This window comes from Xenopus tropicalis, chromosome 7 (genome assembly GCF_000004195.4).
Source record: "Xenopus tropicalis strain Nigerian chromosome 7, UCB_Xtro_10.0, whole genome shotgun sequence".
Lineage (NCBI taxonomy): Eukaryota > Metazoa > Chordata > Amphibia > Anura > Pipidae > Xenopus > Xenopus tropicalis.
Genome location: NC_030683.2, coordinates 3,757,133 through 3,774,026, shown reverse-complemented (window position 1 = coordinate 3,774,026; position 16,894 = coordinate 3,757,133). Strand labels below are relative to the sequence as shown.

At 46.4% G+C, this 16,894-nt stretch overlaps 1 protein-coding gene across 1 annotated transcript in view; it reads right to left on the bottom strand.

The window, feature by feature from the left end:
• Positions 1 to 636: 636 nt before the first annotated feature.
• LOC101734060 (pleckstrin homology domain-containing family S member 1) overlaps positions 637 to 16,894 on the bottom strand; it is a 17,811-nt gene continuing 1,553 nt past the window's right edge. The window contains exons 2-15 of the mRNA XM_031906225.1: positions 10,859 to 10,904; positions 9,531 to 9,595; positions 8,820 to 8,932; positions 8,566 to 8,706; positions 7,672 to 7,732; positions 7,266 to 7,337; positions 6,938 to 7,045; positions 6,674 to 6,772; positions 6,067 to 6,168; positions 4,812 to 4,903; positions 4,025 to 4,153; positions 3,709 to 3,810; positions 2,768 to 2,903; positions 637 to 1,760 (exon numbers count right to left, since the gene is read on the bottom strand). Of these exons, the coding sequence (XP_031762085.1) occupies positions 1,686 to 1,760; positions 2,768 to 2,903; positions 3,709 to 3,810; positions 4,025 to 4,153; positions 4,812 to 4,903; positions 6,067 to 6,168; positions 6,674 to 6,772; positions 6,938 to 7,045; positions 7,266 to 7,337; positions 7,672 to 7,732; positions 8,566 to 8,706; positions 8,820 to 8,932; positions 9,531 to 9,595; positions 10,859 to 10,889 (1,326 nt within the window). The 5' untranslated portion in view covers positions 10,890 to 10,904 and the 3' untranslated portion in view covers positions 637 to 1,685. The remainder of the gene's footprint in view (positions 1,761 to 2,767; positions 2,904 to 3,708; positions 3,811 to 4,024; positions 4,154 to 4,811; positions 4,904 to 6,066; positions 6,169 to 6,673; positions 6,773 to 6,937; positions 7,046 to 7,265; positions 7,338 to 7,671; positions 7,733 to 8,565; positions 8,707 to 8,819; positions 8,933 to 9,530; positions 9,596 to 10,858; positions 10,905 to 16,894) is intronic.

Genomic DNA, 16,894 nt, shown 5'->3' with positions numbered 1-16,894 from the left:
CCACAGATACGGACCCTTCCCCCGGTATAATTTTGCCTTACTATACACACACTAGCCCACAGATACAGACCCTTCCCCCGGTATCATTTTGCCTTACTATACACACACTAGCCCACAGATACTGCCCCTTCCCCCGGTATCATTTTGCCTTACTATACACACACTAGCCCACCGATACGGACCCTTCCCCTGGTATAATTTTGCCTTACTATACACACACTAGCCCACAGATACTGCCCCTCCCCCCAGTATCATTTTGCCTTACTATACACACACTAGCCCACCGATACGGACCCTTCCCCCGGTATCATTTTCCCTTATTATATACACTAGCGCACAGCCTTTGCACAGACACAATCTGGCTTATATAGTAGATGAGGTTGAAAAAGACACATCCAGAAAGGTCGACCTTGCCTTGTTGCCCCTTCATTTAAATGGATTCCTTAGGCAATGGTGGCTCACTGGTTATCAATGCTGGGGGGGTCCTATGTCCAGTTCCAGGCAGGTTACTTTCTGCCCTTGCATCTCACCATTACCCTGGGGCAGATTTGCAGGTTCTCAAATCGGTCACATTGTTTCCTATGGTGCAAGCCACATGTGGCTGGAAACTGTAGCCCAGTAACCCAAAGAGGCGGATTCTGAAGGTACGAAAGTAATTTATTTAAGTGCTGGAAGAATATCTCCATACAAAGGGGTATGTACATAACATACAAGGGAATATCTACATAACAATGTTAAATACATTATTACACATCATTGTGCGGAGCAATCAGGCTACAGGGATAAAGTGCAGTTACTTTGGGGCAACCAATCAGGTCACCCTGGGGGTGTCACTATGGAAGGGGAGGGGAGGGGGGGGTGCGAGTAACTCCCATCATGCCTTGACAATCTCCCCAGAAGCAGTTTAGGATAAATCATTAAAGGGTAAATGTCCCTTTTTATTAAGCTGATACATGATTTCTGCAAAGACATTGTTACTGCAGTTTAATAACGTGGCCACTAGTGGCGCTGTTCTATTGGCCACCAGGGCTAGGGAAGTACTATAACTCCTGTCTAAGGCAAATAGACACAATATAACAATTATTGGGTATAATGTGAATGTACATGAGGCAGACAAGCTTAGGGATAACTTCCCCTTTAGCAGATTTAAAAATACAACAATAAACACGTAACATGTATAAACATTAACGAGGAACATACATGTGTATGTACTGATACCCGACTGAGCATCTCTGTACCCAATCAGTGGTTTCTAATTAATATATATATTATATATACTATAAGTGGCCCTATTCCAGGGCCCACAGTCTCCCCTCCAAACTGACTGCGGCAGCCGCCGGGCGCCCCGTCCCATCCAATCCAGGCAATAGGGCTCTGACCGGGCCCGCGATTGGCCGTCAGTTACACAGAGACTTGGACTGATGGTTCCCAAACGGAGAGGAGCCATCATGAATCTTTCAGCCAGTAAGATTGCAGGAAAGTTAGTCACATGACCTGGCACATTACATTGCAAATTGTATACAGGGAATGTTCAAGGTGCTGAATTGGAATCCTCAGGGACCTTCCAAGAATCCAAATGTTGATTGGTTGACTGAAATAGGCCCCGCCTGCTTGCGTCTTCATGGGCGTGAAATATCTGAGGACGACGGGATTTATTTCCTCCATCTTAACCCACTCAGGACTTCTCATACAGCCCCACAGTTACAGTTATCTGCGTGAAACACAGGCGAGTGGGAGTCGCCAACGATAATGAGTTTCACCTGTTAATGAGAAACATTTATTATTTTCTATATATTAGGTACCTACAGTGTTGGGAAGGTTACTGCCTGCCCTGCTCTCATTTCCCTACAGAAATAGGGGTTGGTAGCACTAGGTAGGTACCTAATATATAGGGGCAGAGACAGGGGAAAGTGTTGGAAGGGTTACTGCCTGCCCTGCTCTCATTTCCCTACAGAAATAGGGGTTGGTAGCACTAGGTAGGTACCTAATATATAGGGGCAGAGACAGGGGAAAGTGTTGGAAGGGTTACTGCCTGCCCTGCTCTCATTTCCCTACAGAAATAGGGGTTGGTAGCACTAGGTAGGTACCTAATATATAGGGGCAGAGACAGGGGAAAGTGTTGGAAGGGTTACTGCCTGCCCTGCTCTCATTTCCCTACAGAAATAGGGGTTGGTAGCACTAGGTAGGTACCTAATATATAGGGGCAGAGACAGGGGAAAGTGTTGGAAGGGTTACTGCCTGCCCTGCTCTCATTTCCCTACAGAAATAGGGGTTGGTAGCACTAGGTAGGTACCTAATATATAGGGGCAGAGACAGGGGAAAGTGTTGGAAGGGTTACTGCCTGCCCTGCTCTCATTTCCCTACAGAAATAGGGGTTGGTAGCACTAGGTAGGTACCTAATATATAGGGGCAGAGACAGGGGAAAGTGTTGGAAGGGTTACTGCCTGCCCTGCTCTCATTTCCCTACAGAAATAGGGGTTGGTAGCACTAGGTAGGTACCTAATATATAGGGGCAGAGACAGGGGAAAGTGTTGGAAGGGTTACTGCCTGCCCTGCTCTCATTTCCCTACAGAAATAGGGGTTGGTAGCACTAGGTAGGTACCTAATATATAGGGGCAGAGACAGGGGAAAGTGTTGGAAGGGTTACTGCCTGCCCTGCTCTCATTTCCCTACAGAAATAGGGGTTGGTAGCACTAGGTAGGTACCTAATATATAGGGACAGAGACAGGGGATATATATATATCTGTATAGGGAGGAGGGAACTCACCGAGCTTTGTACAGAGTTGTTTAACATCTGCAGAAACACATCCCGGTTTTTCACCCTGAATTCATTCACAATATCGATGTAATCCCCGTGCTGAAAGAGACACCCTATTTCTGTTGGGCCGTTCCATTTGCGAATGCTGTAAGGGTTAAACATGAGGCTGATTTACTTAAAAGGAAAATATAAATTCTGTATCTTTAACTGCACTCAGTGACTATTTGGCCTTACTCCCCCCCCACTTGCCTTCCCCCCCCCCAACTGTTTGGCCTTACTCCCCCCCCCCAACTGTTTGGCCTTACTCCCCCCCCCAACTGTTTGGCCTTACTCCCCCCCCCAACTGTTTGGCCTTACTCCCCCCCCAACTGTTTGGCCTTACTCCCCCCCCCCAACTGTTTGGCCTTACTCCCCCCCCCCAACTGTTTGGCCTTACTCCCCCCCCAACTGTTTGGCCTTACTCCCCCCCATCCCCCCTCTTCTCCCCTTCTATATTTCCCCTCTCCCCCATTTGTCTCTCCCCGAACCCCTTTCCCTTCCCCTCTCTCCTTCTGTCTCTCATCCCTCTCCTTTCCTTTTCTATTCCCCCCCAACTGTTTGGCCTTACTCCCCCCCCAACTGTTTGGCCTTACTCCCCCCCCCCAAACTGTTTGGCCTTACTCCCCCCCCAACTGTTTGGCCTTACTCCCCCCCATCCCCCCTCTTCTCCCCCCTTCTATATTTCCCTCTCCCCCCATTTGTCTCTCTACTCCCCGAACCCCCTTTCCCTTCCCCTCTCTCCTTCTGTCTCTCATCCCCTCTCCTTTCCTTTTCTATTCCCCCCCCCCAACTGTTTGGCCTTACTCCCCCCCATCCTCCCTCTTCTCTCCCCTATATTTCCCCTCTCCCCCCATTTGCCTCCCCAATCCCCCCCACACCCCCAAACTGCCCCAGGAAAACCTCTCACTTACTAGAGACATTCTCCAAGTTCTTCTACGTCCAGATATTTCCGCAGATGTTCCGTGGGGACGGTCACTTCCTTGTTCTGAAGCTCATTGGTTCCGACCCGTTCGCTGCAAAGAGAGATCAGTGTCTGATTAGACCCAAAGGATGAAACAGGTGGAACCAGAACTGTTTGGAACATTCATTTCTGAACCTCTGATAATCTCATCCGTCCGTCTGTCCCACCAATAAACACATTTGGGGGTGGCAGGCAGTGGCCACACAGGGGTTAAAAGAAAGGGATCGAAATTCATTTTGATTGGATGCTGAGCGCGTCCCACTTACTATATTATTTTTAACAGGTCCATCTGCCTTAGTTCTCGGACTTCATTTTTCATTGGTTGCACAACCTTCTGAGCAGGCGGGGGGGTCTCCTCTTGGGGGTTTTCTTCAGTCATTGTAGTTCGTGTGACACTGAAACAGAAAACAAAGTAACTGTCACTTTCTATTTATTTCCCCCAATGTGAAAATATATCCATTATATGCAATTCCTTTATTGCACTATGGCACCTCCTACCCATATGTATAAATACAAATATACAGAGAGGGAATGTTCTGGGCACACAATAAGCTGTACCCCCATACTGTACTGTCTAAGGGAAACACTATGGCACCCCCTACCCATATGTATAAATACAAATATACAGAGAGGGAATGTTCTGGGCACATAATAAGCTGTACCCCCATACTGTACTGTCTAAGGGAAACACTATGGCACCCCCTACCCATATGTATAAATACAAATATACAGAGAAGGAATGTTCTGGGCACACAATAAGCTGTACCCCCATACTGTACTGTCTAAGGGAAACACTATGGCACCCCCTACCCATATGTATAAATACAAATATACAGAGAGGGAATGTTCTGGGCACACAATAAGCTGTACCCCCATACTGTACTGTCTAAGGGAAACACTATGGCACCCCCTACCCATATGTATAAATACAAATATACAGAGAGGGAATGTTCTGGGCACACAATAAGCTGTACCCCCATACTGTACTGTCTAAGGGAAACACTATGGCACCTCCTACCCATATGTATAAAGGAGTTATATGTTGGTACTTACATAGAAAACATTGGCTCATAGACATCATCTGAATCTGGATCTATATCACTAATTTCCTGAGGGTCTGAAGAATCTGAATGGCCACTGAGTCTCTGTGGAAAAACAAGATACATTGATTTATACTTTTGATACAGAGGTTGAGGCTTCTACTAAATTGCACATGAACAACTAAAATAAATCTCCTCTGTGTCTTTAAATCAGTTGTGGCTTCTGCTACATTATTCTGAGAGCCAGAACCAGCAGTGCAGAGAATATAAACAGCCGGACAGGCACTTCAATAACAAGTACAGGTATAGGACCCATTATCCAGAATGCTCGGGACCAAGGGTATTCCCATAAGGGGTCTTTCTGTAATTTGGATCTCCATACCTTAAGTCTACTAAAAACTCAATAAAACATTAATTAAACCCAATAGGACTGTTCTGCCCCAATAAGGGGTAATTATATCTTAGTTGGGATCAAGTACAGGTACTGTTTTATTATTACAGAGAAAAGGGAATCATTTAACCATTAAATAAACCCAATAGGGCTGTTCTGCCCCAATAAGGGGTAATTATATCTTAGTTGGGATCAAGTACAGGTACTGTTTTATTATTACAGAGAAAAGGGAATCATTTAACCATTAAATAAACCCAATAGGGCTGTTCTGCCCCAATTAGGGGTAATTATATCTTAGTTGGGATCAAGTACAGGTACTGTTTTATTATTACAGAGAAAAGGGAATCATTTAACCATTAAATAAACCCAATAGGGCTGTTCTGCCCCAATAAGGGGTAATTATATCTTAGTTGGGATCAAGTACAGGTACTGTTTAATTATTACAGAGAAAAAGGGAAATCAGTTTTAAAATTTGGAATTATTTGACTAAAATGGAGTCTATGGTTGACGGGCTTTCTGTAATTCGGAGCTTTCTGGATAACAGGTTTCCGGATAAGGGATCCCAAACCTGTACCTTTAAAACCACTGAACAGTTTTAATCACTGTATGTTGGAAAGTTTAGATTTTCTTTTGTGTAGAAAGCAGTTTTGGGGTGTAGTTCCCCTTTAATCTGTGGGTCAGGCAGTTCAGAGTTTAAATGTATGTACATTGGCCACACTGTTATTATTATTATTAACATTTATTTATAAAGCGCCAACATATCCCGCAGCGCTGTACAATAAGTCATGGGTTGTATAAGCAATGCTTGGGAGGGTGAGTGCCCGTAGCCCATATTCTCCCCGGGAAACAAACAAAAGAGGGCAGGGCCCCCCATTACCTGCAGGACCTTCCGGGGTACATCATATATGGACCCTTCGTCGCTCCCCACGTCACTGTCATAGTCCGGAGGGGGAATGGACTCTTTTCCACTGGACAAGCGCTATAAAACAGAGATATAAAATGTGATTTAGTTTCACTGATGGCTGTGCTGGGAGCTGCCATACTGACTGAGTCTGGATATCTTAAAGGGCAAGAGACTTTTTACTTGGCCTTTATTTAATTTTTTTTATAGTTTTTGGTTTTTTTTTGTCTTCCTCTTCTGCCTTTATTCCACCTTTAAATGGGGGGGTCACTGACCCCAGCAGCCAAGGCTGGAATTAGGGGTAGACAGAAGAGGCACCAGGGGGCGCCAGGCAGGTATTTAGGACACCCAGTCGGCTGGGACCCCCCCTGGTGGCAGCCTAAATTACTACTGCTCTGCGAGGCTTCTCACATTTTATTATTATTACTTATTTTTCTATTCAGGTTTGTCCTATTCATCGTTCATACTGCTGCCTGGTTGCTAGGGTAAATTGGAGACTAGCAACCAGATAGCTGCTGAACAATAATTCAAAAACCACGAAGACCAATTGCAAATTGCCAGGCTGTGATGAAGTCTGACTCACCTGGGCACGGGAACAGAAGCACATGTGGTCTCCAGTCACGTCCGCTGGAGAATGTTTGGGGGTCTCTGTCGGGCAGGGGGTCCCCACTGATAACTCTGCCTGTACACGGAATAAAAACCAGTTTATACAGAGCCCAGAAGGGAAGCGTTTATCACCCACTGAAAATGAGCATTGAGAATAATGTGCACTACAACATGGCCAGCTGAGCATTCTGGGAGTTGTAGTTAAACTAATAATAGGAGACATAATGGGGGAATCCATTACCTGCTGCGGGAACAGGGGGGGAGTGTAGAAAGTGCTGCGCTGAGGTGGGGGGCTTGGTGGGGGGCTCCGTTCTGATGGGTCGGTTTTGGATCTTTGCCTTAGAGTCTCCTGGAAACAAAATAAAAGTCTTTTATTGTTACCCTTCTTTCCCAGGGCAATTTCCACAGAAACAGCCCCTCCGCTACAAATGTGCCCCCTCCATTGTCTGAGGCACTTGTATAACCAGTAGTAATAGCAGGCACACAGAGGCTCCTGCTCCGCAGAGCTGACACTCTAAGAGGAGATCAATAGGGACTGTGAATAATTGTGTCATTTGGGTGAAATTTACCTTTTCCATCACTGTCCCAGAGTTGGGGTGGTTGCAGGGATAGGAATCGGGCCTGACGTAACCAGCATTGCACTGCAGGGAGGAGAAACGGGTCGGAATCAGAGCAGTTTGGGCTCAGGCAGAATTCAGAACCAAATGCACTAAACCCACTAAACTATACTGTATATTGTGGCCCCGCAGTGATGCCCCCTGGTCAGGGTTTAGCAGACAAAGGTACAACTGCTCCCCCTACTGGGCACAATAGGAACTGTCTATGTGGGTGTCTATGTGAGTGTGAGTGTGAGTGCCTGTGTGAGTGCCTGTGTGAATGCCTGTGTGAGTGTGAGTGCCTGTGTGAGTGTGTGAGTGTGAGTGTGCATGGCTCCATATAACTTGGTGAGACACAATTAAAGGGCAAGTAACTTACTGTATTCTCACTCCTTTTCAATATGCAGCTCAGGGACTTATACCAACTGTCAATCTCATCCCTGTGAAACATTAGAAACGAAGAGTTAATGTGGGTGAGAGGGAGGCCTCATCCTTGTAACGAGTCTGTCTGTCTCTGTCTGTCTGACTGTCTGTCTCTCTGACTGTCTGTCTGTCTCTCTGACTGTCTGTCTGTCTGACTGTCTGTCTCTCTGACTGTCTGTCTCTCTGACTGTCTGTCTCTCTGACTGTCTGTCTGTCTGACTGTCTGTCTCTCTGACTGTCTGTCTGTCTCTCTGACTGTCTGTCTGTCTGACTGTCTGTCTCTCTGACTGTCTGTCTCTCTGACTGTCTGTCTCTCTGACTGTCTGTCTGTCTCTCTGACTGTCTGTCTGTCTGACTGTCCCTCTGTCTGTCTGTCTCTCTGTCTGTCTCTCTGTCTGTCTGTCCCTCTGTCTGTCTGTCTCTCTGTCTGTCTCTCTGTCTGTCTGTCCCTATGTCTGTCTGTCTCTCTGTCTGTCTGTCCCTCTGTCTGTCTGTCTCTCTGACTGTCTGTCTGTGTGTCACATGGAGCAGTGCATGCTGGGTACAAGGAAGGAATTCCCTATTACAGTATGGGAATGACCCCCCGGCAGTGGCACTGGGGTACAGTACAAAGACTGATGCTATAGATGTTGCAGAACTACAATTCCAGCCTTCAGGTTGGGCAGCACCGGTATAAAGTATCTCTGTCCCATTTGGCCCTAGTGTTGCCCCCCGGCACTGCACCATCTTGCCCTATTACCTTCGCCCCTAGGGCCCCCTCCTACTGTAACCCCCCCCCCACAACTATATCGCTCTGTCAGTGCAGGAAACAGTTAATAAGCTCATTAGCAGCCATTAGCGCTGAACTCACTCAGTCTCCTCGGTGACCAGGAAGTAGGTGCGCTTTGTGGTCCGGATGACCAGAACCTGCCCCGGGCGGCACCGGCAGGACCTCAGGGTGGAGGCAAGTTCCTCTCTGGGGCAATCGGAGCCCTTTTCTACCTCACAGATCCTGCAAAGTGCAAACTGGACACATTAGGGTTAATGTACTGGCACCGGCGGCCTAAACCGGTTTCTGAGCCGCTAATTAACCAATTATTAACCCCGTGTGAGGCTGCGACTTACTCGCTGATATTGATGTTGCCTTTCTGCTCCTCATTCATTCTGTCCTGGGAATAATAACTGAGTGTGTGAGCGTCTCCCAGGCATTTCCGCAGAACGAACACCCGTCTCCTCCACTGCGACAACGACAGAGAGATCATTTAAACATAGGGATTCCCCTGTACTAATCACAATTCAGCAGGAACAGCCCCCTAAGTTTGCCCATAGCCTGTACAGAGAGATACCATAAAACTATGGCACATAGGGATTCCCCTGTACTAATCACAATTCAGCAGGAACAGCCCCCTAAGTTTGCCCATAGCCTGTACAGAGAGATACCATAAAACTATGGCACATAGGGATTCCCCTGTACTAAGCACAATTCAGCAGGAACAGCCCCCTAAGTTTGCTCATAGCCTGTACAGAGAGATACCATAAAACTATGGCACATAGGGATTCCCCTGTACTAAGCACAATTCAGCAGGAACAGCCCCCTAAGTTTGCCCATAGCCTGTACAGAGAGATACCATAAAACTATGGCACATAGGGATTCCCCTGTACTAAGCACAATTCAGCAGGAACAGCCCCCTAAGTTTGCTCATAGCCTGTACAGAGAGATACCATAAAACTATGGCACATAGGGATTCCCCTGTACTAAGCACAATTCAGCAGGAACAGCCCATAGCTCATAGCCTGTACAGAGAGTTCCCCTTTAACTGTATTAGGTTCCCTTACCCGTTTGCCAATATAGGAGGGGGGAGGAGATTTCATGAGGGTTCCTTGTTTAATAATTTCTCCTTCTGAAAAAGGAAACAAAGTGCATTTTAGGTTCAGCTGATAAACCGCAGGTTAAAACACTTTTCTATAGAAGCATAAAAAATGCAATTAATCCCGTATAAATTCTACGTATAATCGTTTTGGTGTTTATGAAGTGTCAGTCAGTGTGAGCGGCAGATTTGGCTGATACAGAGGGGCCCCGGGGAAATAAAATGAGGGAACGTCAGTGCTGAGCTACAATCGCTGGTGGGGGAGGCTGGGAGTTGGGGCTGGGAGTTGTAGGCTGGGAGTTGTAGGCTGGGAGTTGTAGGCTGGGAGTTGGGGCTGGGAGTTGTAGGCTGGGAGTTGTAGGCTGGGAGTTGTAGGCTGGGAGTTGAGCCTGGGAGTTGGGGCTGGGAGTTGTAGGCTGGGAGTTGTAGCCTGGGAGTTGGGGCTGGAGTTGTAGGCTGGGAGTTGCTGGGAGTTTAGGCTGGGAGTGGGGCTGGGAGTTGTAGCTGGGAGTGTAGGCTGGAGTTTGGCTGGAGTTGGGGCTGGAGTTGTAGGCGGAGTTGTAGGTGAGTTGTAGGCTGATTGGGCTGGGAGTTGTAGGCTGGGAGTTGTAGTGGCTGGGAGTTGTAGGCTGGGAGTTGTAGGCTGGGAGTTGTAGGCTGGGAGTTGGGGCTGGGAGTTGTAGGCTGGGAGTTGTAGGCTGGGAGTTGGGCTGGGAGTTGTAGGCTGGGAGTTGTAGGGGGGGTGGGGCTGGGAGTTGTAGCTGGAGTTGGGGCTGGGAGTTGTAGGCTGGGAGTTGGGGCTGGGGTTGTAGGCTGGGAGTTGTAGGCTGGGAGTTGGGGCTGGGAGTTGTAGGCTGGGAGTTGTAGGTTGGGAGTTGGGGCTGGGAGTTGTAGGCTGGGAGTTGTAGGCTGGGAGTTGGGGCTGGGAGTTGTAGGCTGGGATGTAGGCTGGGAGTTGGGGCTGGGAGTTGTAGGCTGGGAGTTGGGGCTGGGAGTTGCAGGCTGGGAGTTGTAGGCTGGGAGTTTGTAGGCTGGGAGTTGTAGGTTGGGAGTTGTAGGCTGGGAGTTGGGGCTGGGAGTTGTAGGCTGGGAGTTGTAGGTTGGGAGTTGGGTTGCTAGGGGTGTGTGGATCAGGCCGCAGGGTTTGGGCTCTGCTGGTTCTGCCGTATGACTGGGGGTGGGGGGGGGGGTATGACAGGAAGGCAGAATATAAATATTGACATTACTGGGGCAAAATAAGGAACAGAATAGGAACCATTGGCTGCAGCATTAAAGGCCAATTAACCATTAACTTACCTGATACTAAGCTAGGCCGTTTGGGAGGCATCTTCCTCGCTGTTCCCTGCAGCAGGAGGGACAGGGTTAATATCATCAGATCTGCAACCCAATGTGTAGGTATTACCTGTATCCTATATTACCCCATGTACCCCATGTATCCCATGTACCCCATATATCCCTATCTGTACCCCATGTATCCCATGTACCCCATATATCCCTATCTGTACCCCATGTATCCCTATCTGTACCCCATGTATCCCATGTACCCCATATATCCCTATCTGTACCCCATGTATCCTATCTGTACCCCATGTATCCCTATCTGTACCCATGGTATCCCTATCTGTACCCCATGTATCCCTATCTGTACCCCATGTATCCCTATCTGTACCCCATGTATCCCTATCTGTACCCCATGTATCCCTATCTGTACCCCATGTATCCCTATCTGTATCCCATGTATCCCTATCTGTATCCCATGTATCCCTATCTGTACCCCATGTATCCCTATCTGTACCCCATGTATCCCTATCTGTATCCCATGTATCCCTATCTGTACCCCATGTATCCCTATCTGTACCCCATGTATCCCTATCTGTATCCCATGTATCCCTATCTGTACCCCATGTATCCCATGTACCCCATATATCCCTATCTGTACCCCATGTATCCCTATCTGTACCCCATGTATCCCTATCTGTATCCATGTATCCCTATCTGTATCCCATGTATCCCTATCTGTACCCCATGTATCCCTATCTGTACCCCATGTATCCCTATCTGTACCCCATGTATCCCTATCTGTACCCCATGTATCCCTATCTGTACCCCATGTATCCCTATCTGTATCCCATGTATCCCTATCTGTACCCCATGTATCCCTATCTGTACCCCATGTATCCCTATCTGTACCCCATGTATCCCTATCTGTACCCCATGTATCCCTATCTGTACCCCATGTATCCCTATCTGTACCCATGTATCCCTATCTGTAATCCCATGTATCCCTATCGTATCCCATGTATCCCTATCTGTACCCCATGTATCCTATCTGTACCCCATGTATCCCTATCGTACCCCATGTATCCTATCTGTACCCCATGTTCCCTATCTGTTAACCCCATGTATCCCTATCTGTATCCCATGTATCCCTATCTGTATCCCATGTATCCCTATCTGTACCCCATGTATCCCTATCTGTACGGCCCCATGTATCCCTATCTGTACCCCATTGTATCCCTATCTGTACCCCATGTATCCCATGTACCCCATATATCCCTATCTGTACCCCATGTATCCATTGTACCCCATATATCCCTATCTGTACCCCATGTATTCCCTATCTGTACCCCATGTATCCCATTGTACCCCATATATCCCTATCTGTACCCCATGTATCCCATTGTACCCCATATATCCCTATCTGTATCCCATGTATCCCTATCTGTACCCCATGTATCCCTATCTGTACCCCATGTATCCCTATCTGTACCCCATGTATCCCTATCTGTACCCCATGTATCCCCTATCTGTACCCCATGTATCCCTATCTGTATTCCCATGTATCCCTATCTGTAACCCCATGTATCCTATCCTGTACCCCATGTATCCCTATCTGTACCCCATGTATCCCTATCTGTACCCCATGTATCCCTATCTGTACCCCAATGTATCCCTATCTGTACCCCATGTATCCTATCTGTATCCCATGTATCCCTATCTGTATCCCATGTATCCCTATCTGTACCCCATGATCCCTATCTGTACCCCCATGTATCCCTATCTGTATCCCATGTATCCCTATCTGTACCCCATGTATCCCATGTACCCCATTTATCACTATCTGACCCTCATGTATCCCTATCGTAACCCCATGTATCCCTATCTGTACCTCATGATCCCTATCTGTATCCCATGATCCCTATCTGTACCCCATGTTATCCCTATCTGTACCCATGTATCCCCTATCTGTACCCCATGTAATCCCTATCTGTACCCCATGTATCCCTATCTGTACCCCATGTATTCTGTACCCCCCTATCTTTGTACCCCATGGTTACCCCATATATCCCTATCTGTACCCCATTATCCCATGTACCCCATATATCCCTATACTGTACCCCATGTATCCCTATTACCCCATTATATTTCCCTATCTGTTTACCCCATGTATCCCTATCTGCTACTCCCTATCCCCCATGTATCCCTATAACCCCATGTATCCCTATCCCCATGTATCCCTATTCCCATGTGCCCCATGTAACCCCATATTATCCCTATCTGTACCCCATGTATCCCTATGTATGGTATCCCATGTATCCCCTATCCCATTGTATCCCTATCTGTATCCATGTATCCCTATCTGTACCCCATTTGTATTCCCATGTATCCCTATCTGTTACCCCATGTATCCCATGTTACCCCATATATCCCTATACCCATGTATCCCATTCTTTACCCCATTATATCCCTATCTGTACCCCATGATCCCTATCCGTACCCCATTGTATAACCCATGTACCCCTATCTGTACCCCATATATCCTATCTGTATTCCCATGTATCCCTATCTGTCCCCATGTATCCCTATCTGTACCCCATGTATCCCTATCTGCAATTGTATCCCATCTGTACCCCATGTACCCTATCTGTACCCCATGTATCCCTATTCTGCTACCCCATGTATTCCCTATCTGTACCCCATGTTATCCCATGTATCCCCTATCCATGTATCCCTATCTGCTTACCCCATGTATCCCATTCTGTAACCCCATGTATCCCTATCTGACCCCTGTATCCCTTATCTGTACCCCATGTATCCCTATCTGTACCCCATGTATCCCTATCTGTACCCCATGTATTCCCTATCTGTACCCCATGATCCCTATCTGCTACCCCATGTATCACCTATCTGTTACCCATGTATCCCTATCTGTAATCCCATGTATCCCTATCTGACCCCATGTATCCCTATACCCATGTATCCCTATCTGTATTCCCATGTATCCCTATCTGCACCCCATGTTATCCCATGTACCCCATGTATCCCTATCTGTATGCTATCCCTATCTGTACCCCATGTATCCCTATCTGTACCCCATGTTATCCCTATCTGTACCCCATGTATCCCTATCTGTACCCCATGTATACCCTATCTGATTACCCCATGTATCTGTACCCCATGTATCCCTATCTGTACCCCATGTATCCCTATCTGTACCCCATGTATCCCTATCTGTACCCCATGTATCCCTATCTGTACCCCATGTATCCCTATCTGTACCCCACACTTGCACCCAGTATACAGTACAGTTCTGTGTATGGCCGCGCCAGTTACATTGCATTATACAGGGATTATGTTGCTACATTAGTGTTGGAAGTATAACAGCGTATTGTATAAATGGTATAAATGCCCCGTAGGAGACTGAGATTCTGTGTAACTGGGGAGCAGGGTATTTATACTCATAACAGAATGGATCTCAGGAGAGGAGAAAGATTGGCCCAACCCCATGGGATACAATGGCCGGGTCTGGATTGGGAAGTACACAGAGGCCCCCAGGTCCCGGCCCTGACTGTGCTGGAGAAAATCCATTTAAAATAAGAGCCTTAAAAAACCTGTAAATTATATATATTTAATAATGGACTTTGTGATGTCATTGGTTATATTTGGTGCTTACTGATGTCATTTGTGCCACACAACTCACTGAATCTATTTATTATAAAAAATTATTTACCCCCTGTTGCAAAATATCAGGCTATTAGTAGTTTCCTGACCTATATAACTGAAGCCTGCAGCTTCAGCAACTTCTAATATCCTTATGGTTTACAGTAGGGGGTACATTATCCCATATAATACATGAGTGATACTCAGAGTTCCCTGTATAACTCAGCCTGCAGCCTTGTGCCTTTATATGGGGGGCACAGAACCCCTCAGTGACTGCTAATATCCTTATCATTTACAGTAGGGGGTACATTATCCCTTATAATACATGAGTGATACTCAGAGTTCCCTGTATAACTCAGCCTGCAGCCTTGTGCCTTTATATGGGTACAGAACCCCTCAGTGACTGCTAATATCCTTATCATTTACAGTAGGGGGTACATTATCCTTTATAATACATGAGTGATACTCAGAGTTCCCTGTATAACTCAGCCTGCAGCCTTGTGCCTTTATATGGGGGCACAGAACCCCTCAGTGACTGCTAATATCCTTATCATTTACAGTAGGGGGTACATTATCCTTTATAATACATGAAGTGATACTCAGAGTTCCCTGTATAACTCAGCCTGCAGCCTTGTGCCTTTATATGGGGGCACAAGAACCCCTCAGTGACTGCTAATATCCTTATCATTTACAGTAGGGGGTACAGTATCCCTTATAATACATGAGTGATTACTCAGAGTTCCCTGTATAACTCAGCCTGCAGCCTTGTGCCTTTATATGGGGGGGCACAGAACCCCTCAGTGACTGCTAATATCCTTATCATTTACAGTAGGGGGTACATTATCCCTTATAATACATGAGTGATACTCAGAGTTCCCTGTATAACTCAGCCTGCAGCCTTGTGCCTTTATATGGGGGGCACAGAACCCCTCAGTGACTGCTAATATCCTTATCATTTACAGTAGGGGGTACATTATCCCTTATAATACATGAGTGATACTCAGAGTTCCCTGTATAACTCAGCCTTCAGCCTTGTGCCTTTATATGGGGGGCACAGAACCCCTCAGTGACTGCTAATATCCTTATCATTTACAGTAGGGGTACATTATCCCTTATAATACATGAGTGATACTCAGAGTTCCCTGTATAACTCAGCCTGCAGCCTTGTGCCTTTATATGGGGGCACAGAACCCCCTCAGTGACTGCTAATATCCTTATCATTTACAGTAGGGGGTACATTATCCCTTATAATACATGAGTGATACTCAGAGTTCCCTGTATAACTCAGCCTGCAGCCTTGTGCCTTTATATGGGGGCACAGAACCCTCAGTGACTGCTAATATCCTTATCATTTACAGTAGGGGGTACATTATCCCTTATAATACATGAGTGATACTCAGAGTTCCCTGTATAACTCAGCCTGCAGCCTTGTGCCTTTATATGGGGGGCACAGAACCCCTCAGTGACTGCTAATATCCTTATCATTTACAGTAGGGGGTACATTATCCCTTATAATACATGAGTGATACTCAGAGTTCCCTGTGTAACTTATACATTATCTCCAGGTATACGGACACCCAGTTGTAAAACTGCCAAGAGCATCTAAGCAATAAATCACATCTGTCTGTGTTCGGATATACAGAAGTACCAGTATTACCAGTTTTTATTCCTGCCTTCCAAGAAAAGCCCCCCCCCAGCATTCAAGCTTTCCCTAATACCTGTCCGGAAATGCAAATGTATTTAATTACATTTAGTGCAATAAATAGATCACTATAATAAGGGAAAATCAAAGCAAGAGATTGTTCTGCCCAAACATTTCTATAAAAGAGGAACTGTAACTGGATACAAAGCAAAAAGGAAGTAAAAGATTATAAACGGGGGGGGGGGGGGGGGGGCAATTACATTAATAGAGGAATATACAATATATACTATTTATACAATATATATACAATATAATGCCTCTCCTGTAGCAGTGACTGGAACTGAGATATTAACAGCGGAATTAATTATACAACCTGATTAAAAAGACAATGGATTGCAAGCTCTTGGGATATAAGCACCAGCACCCTTTCTGTGCATCCCTGCAGGGCAATGTGCCAAGGGGACACTGGGTGCTTAGGGGTGCCCTCTGCTGCTCTCCTTATGTTCTACCCTCTTCTGTAGTTGATTCCAATGTGGCACAGTATTTACCCCCCCCCCCAAGCCAAAAAGTTATGCCAAAGCTAATTAATCTTTCCCATTAGCAAAGCAGCAATTTCCTGAATAGATTGGGACTCCAAACAAAGTCAGTATTCCGCACAGTAGTGTATATCTATTGTATATAGTCTGTCTACCTATCTATCTATCTATCTATCTATCTATCTATCTACCTATCTATCTATCATCTATCTA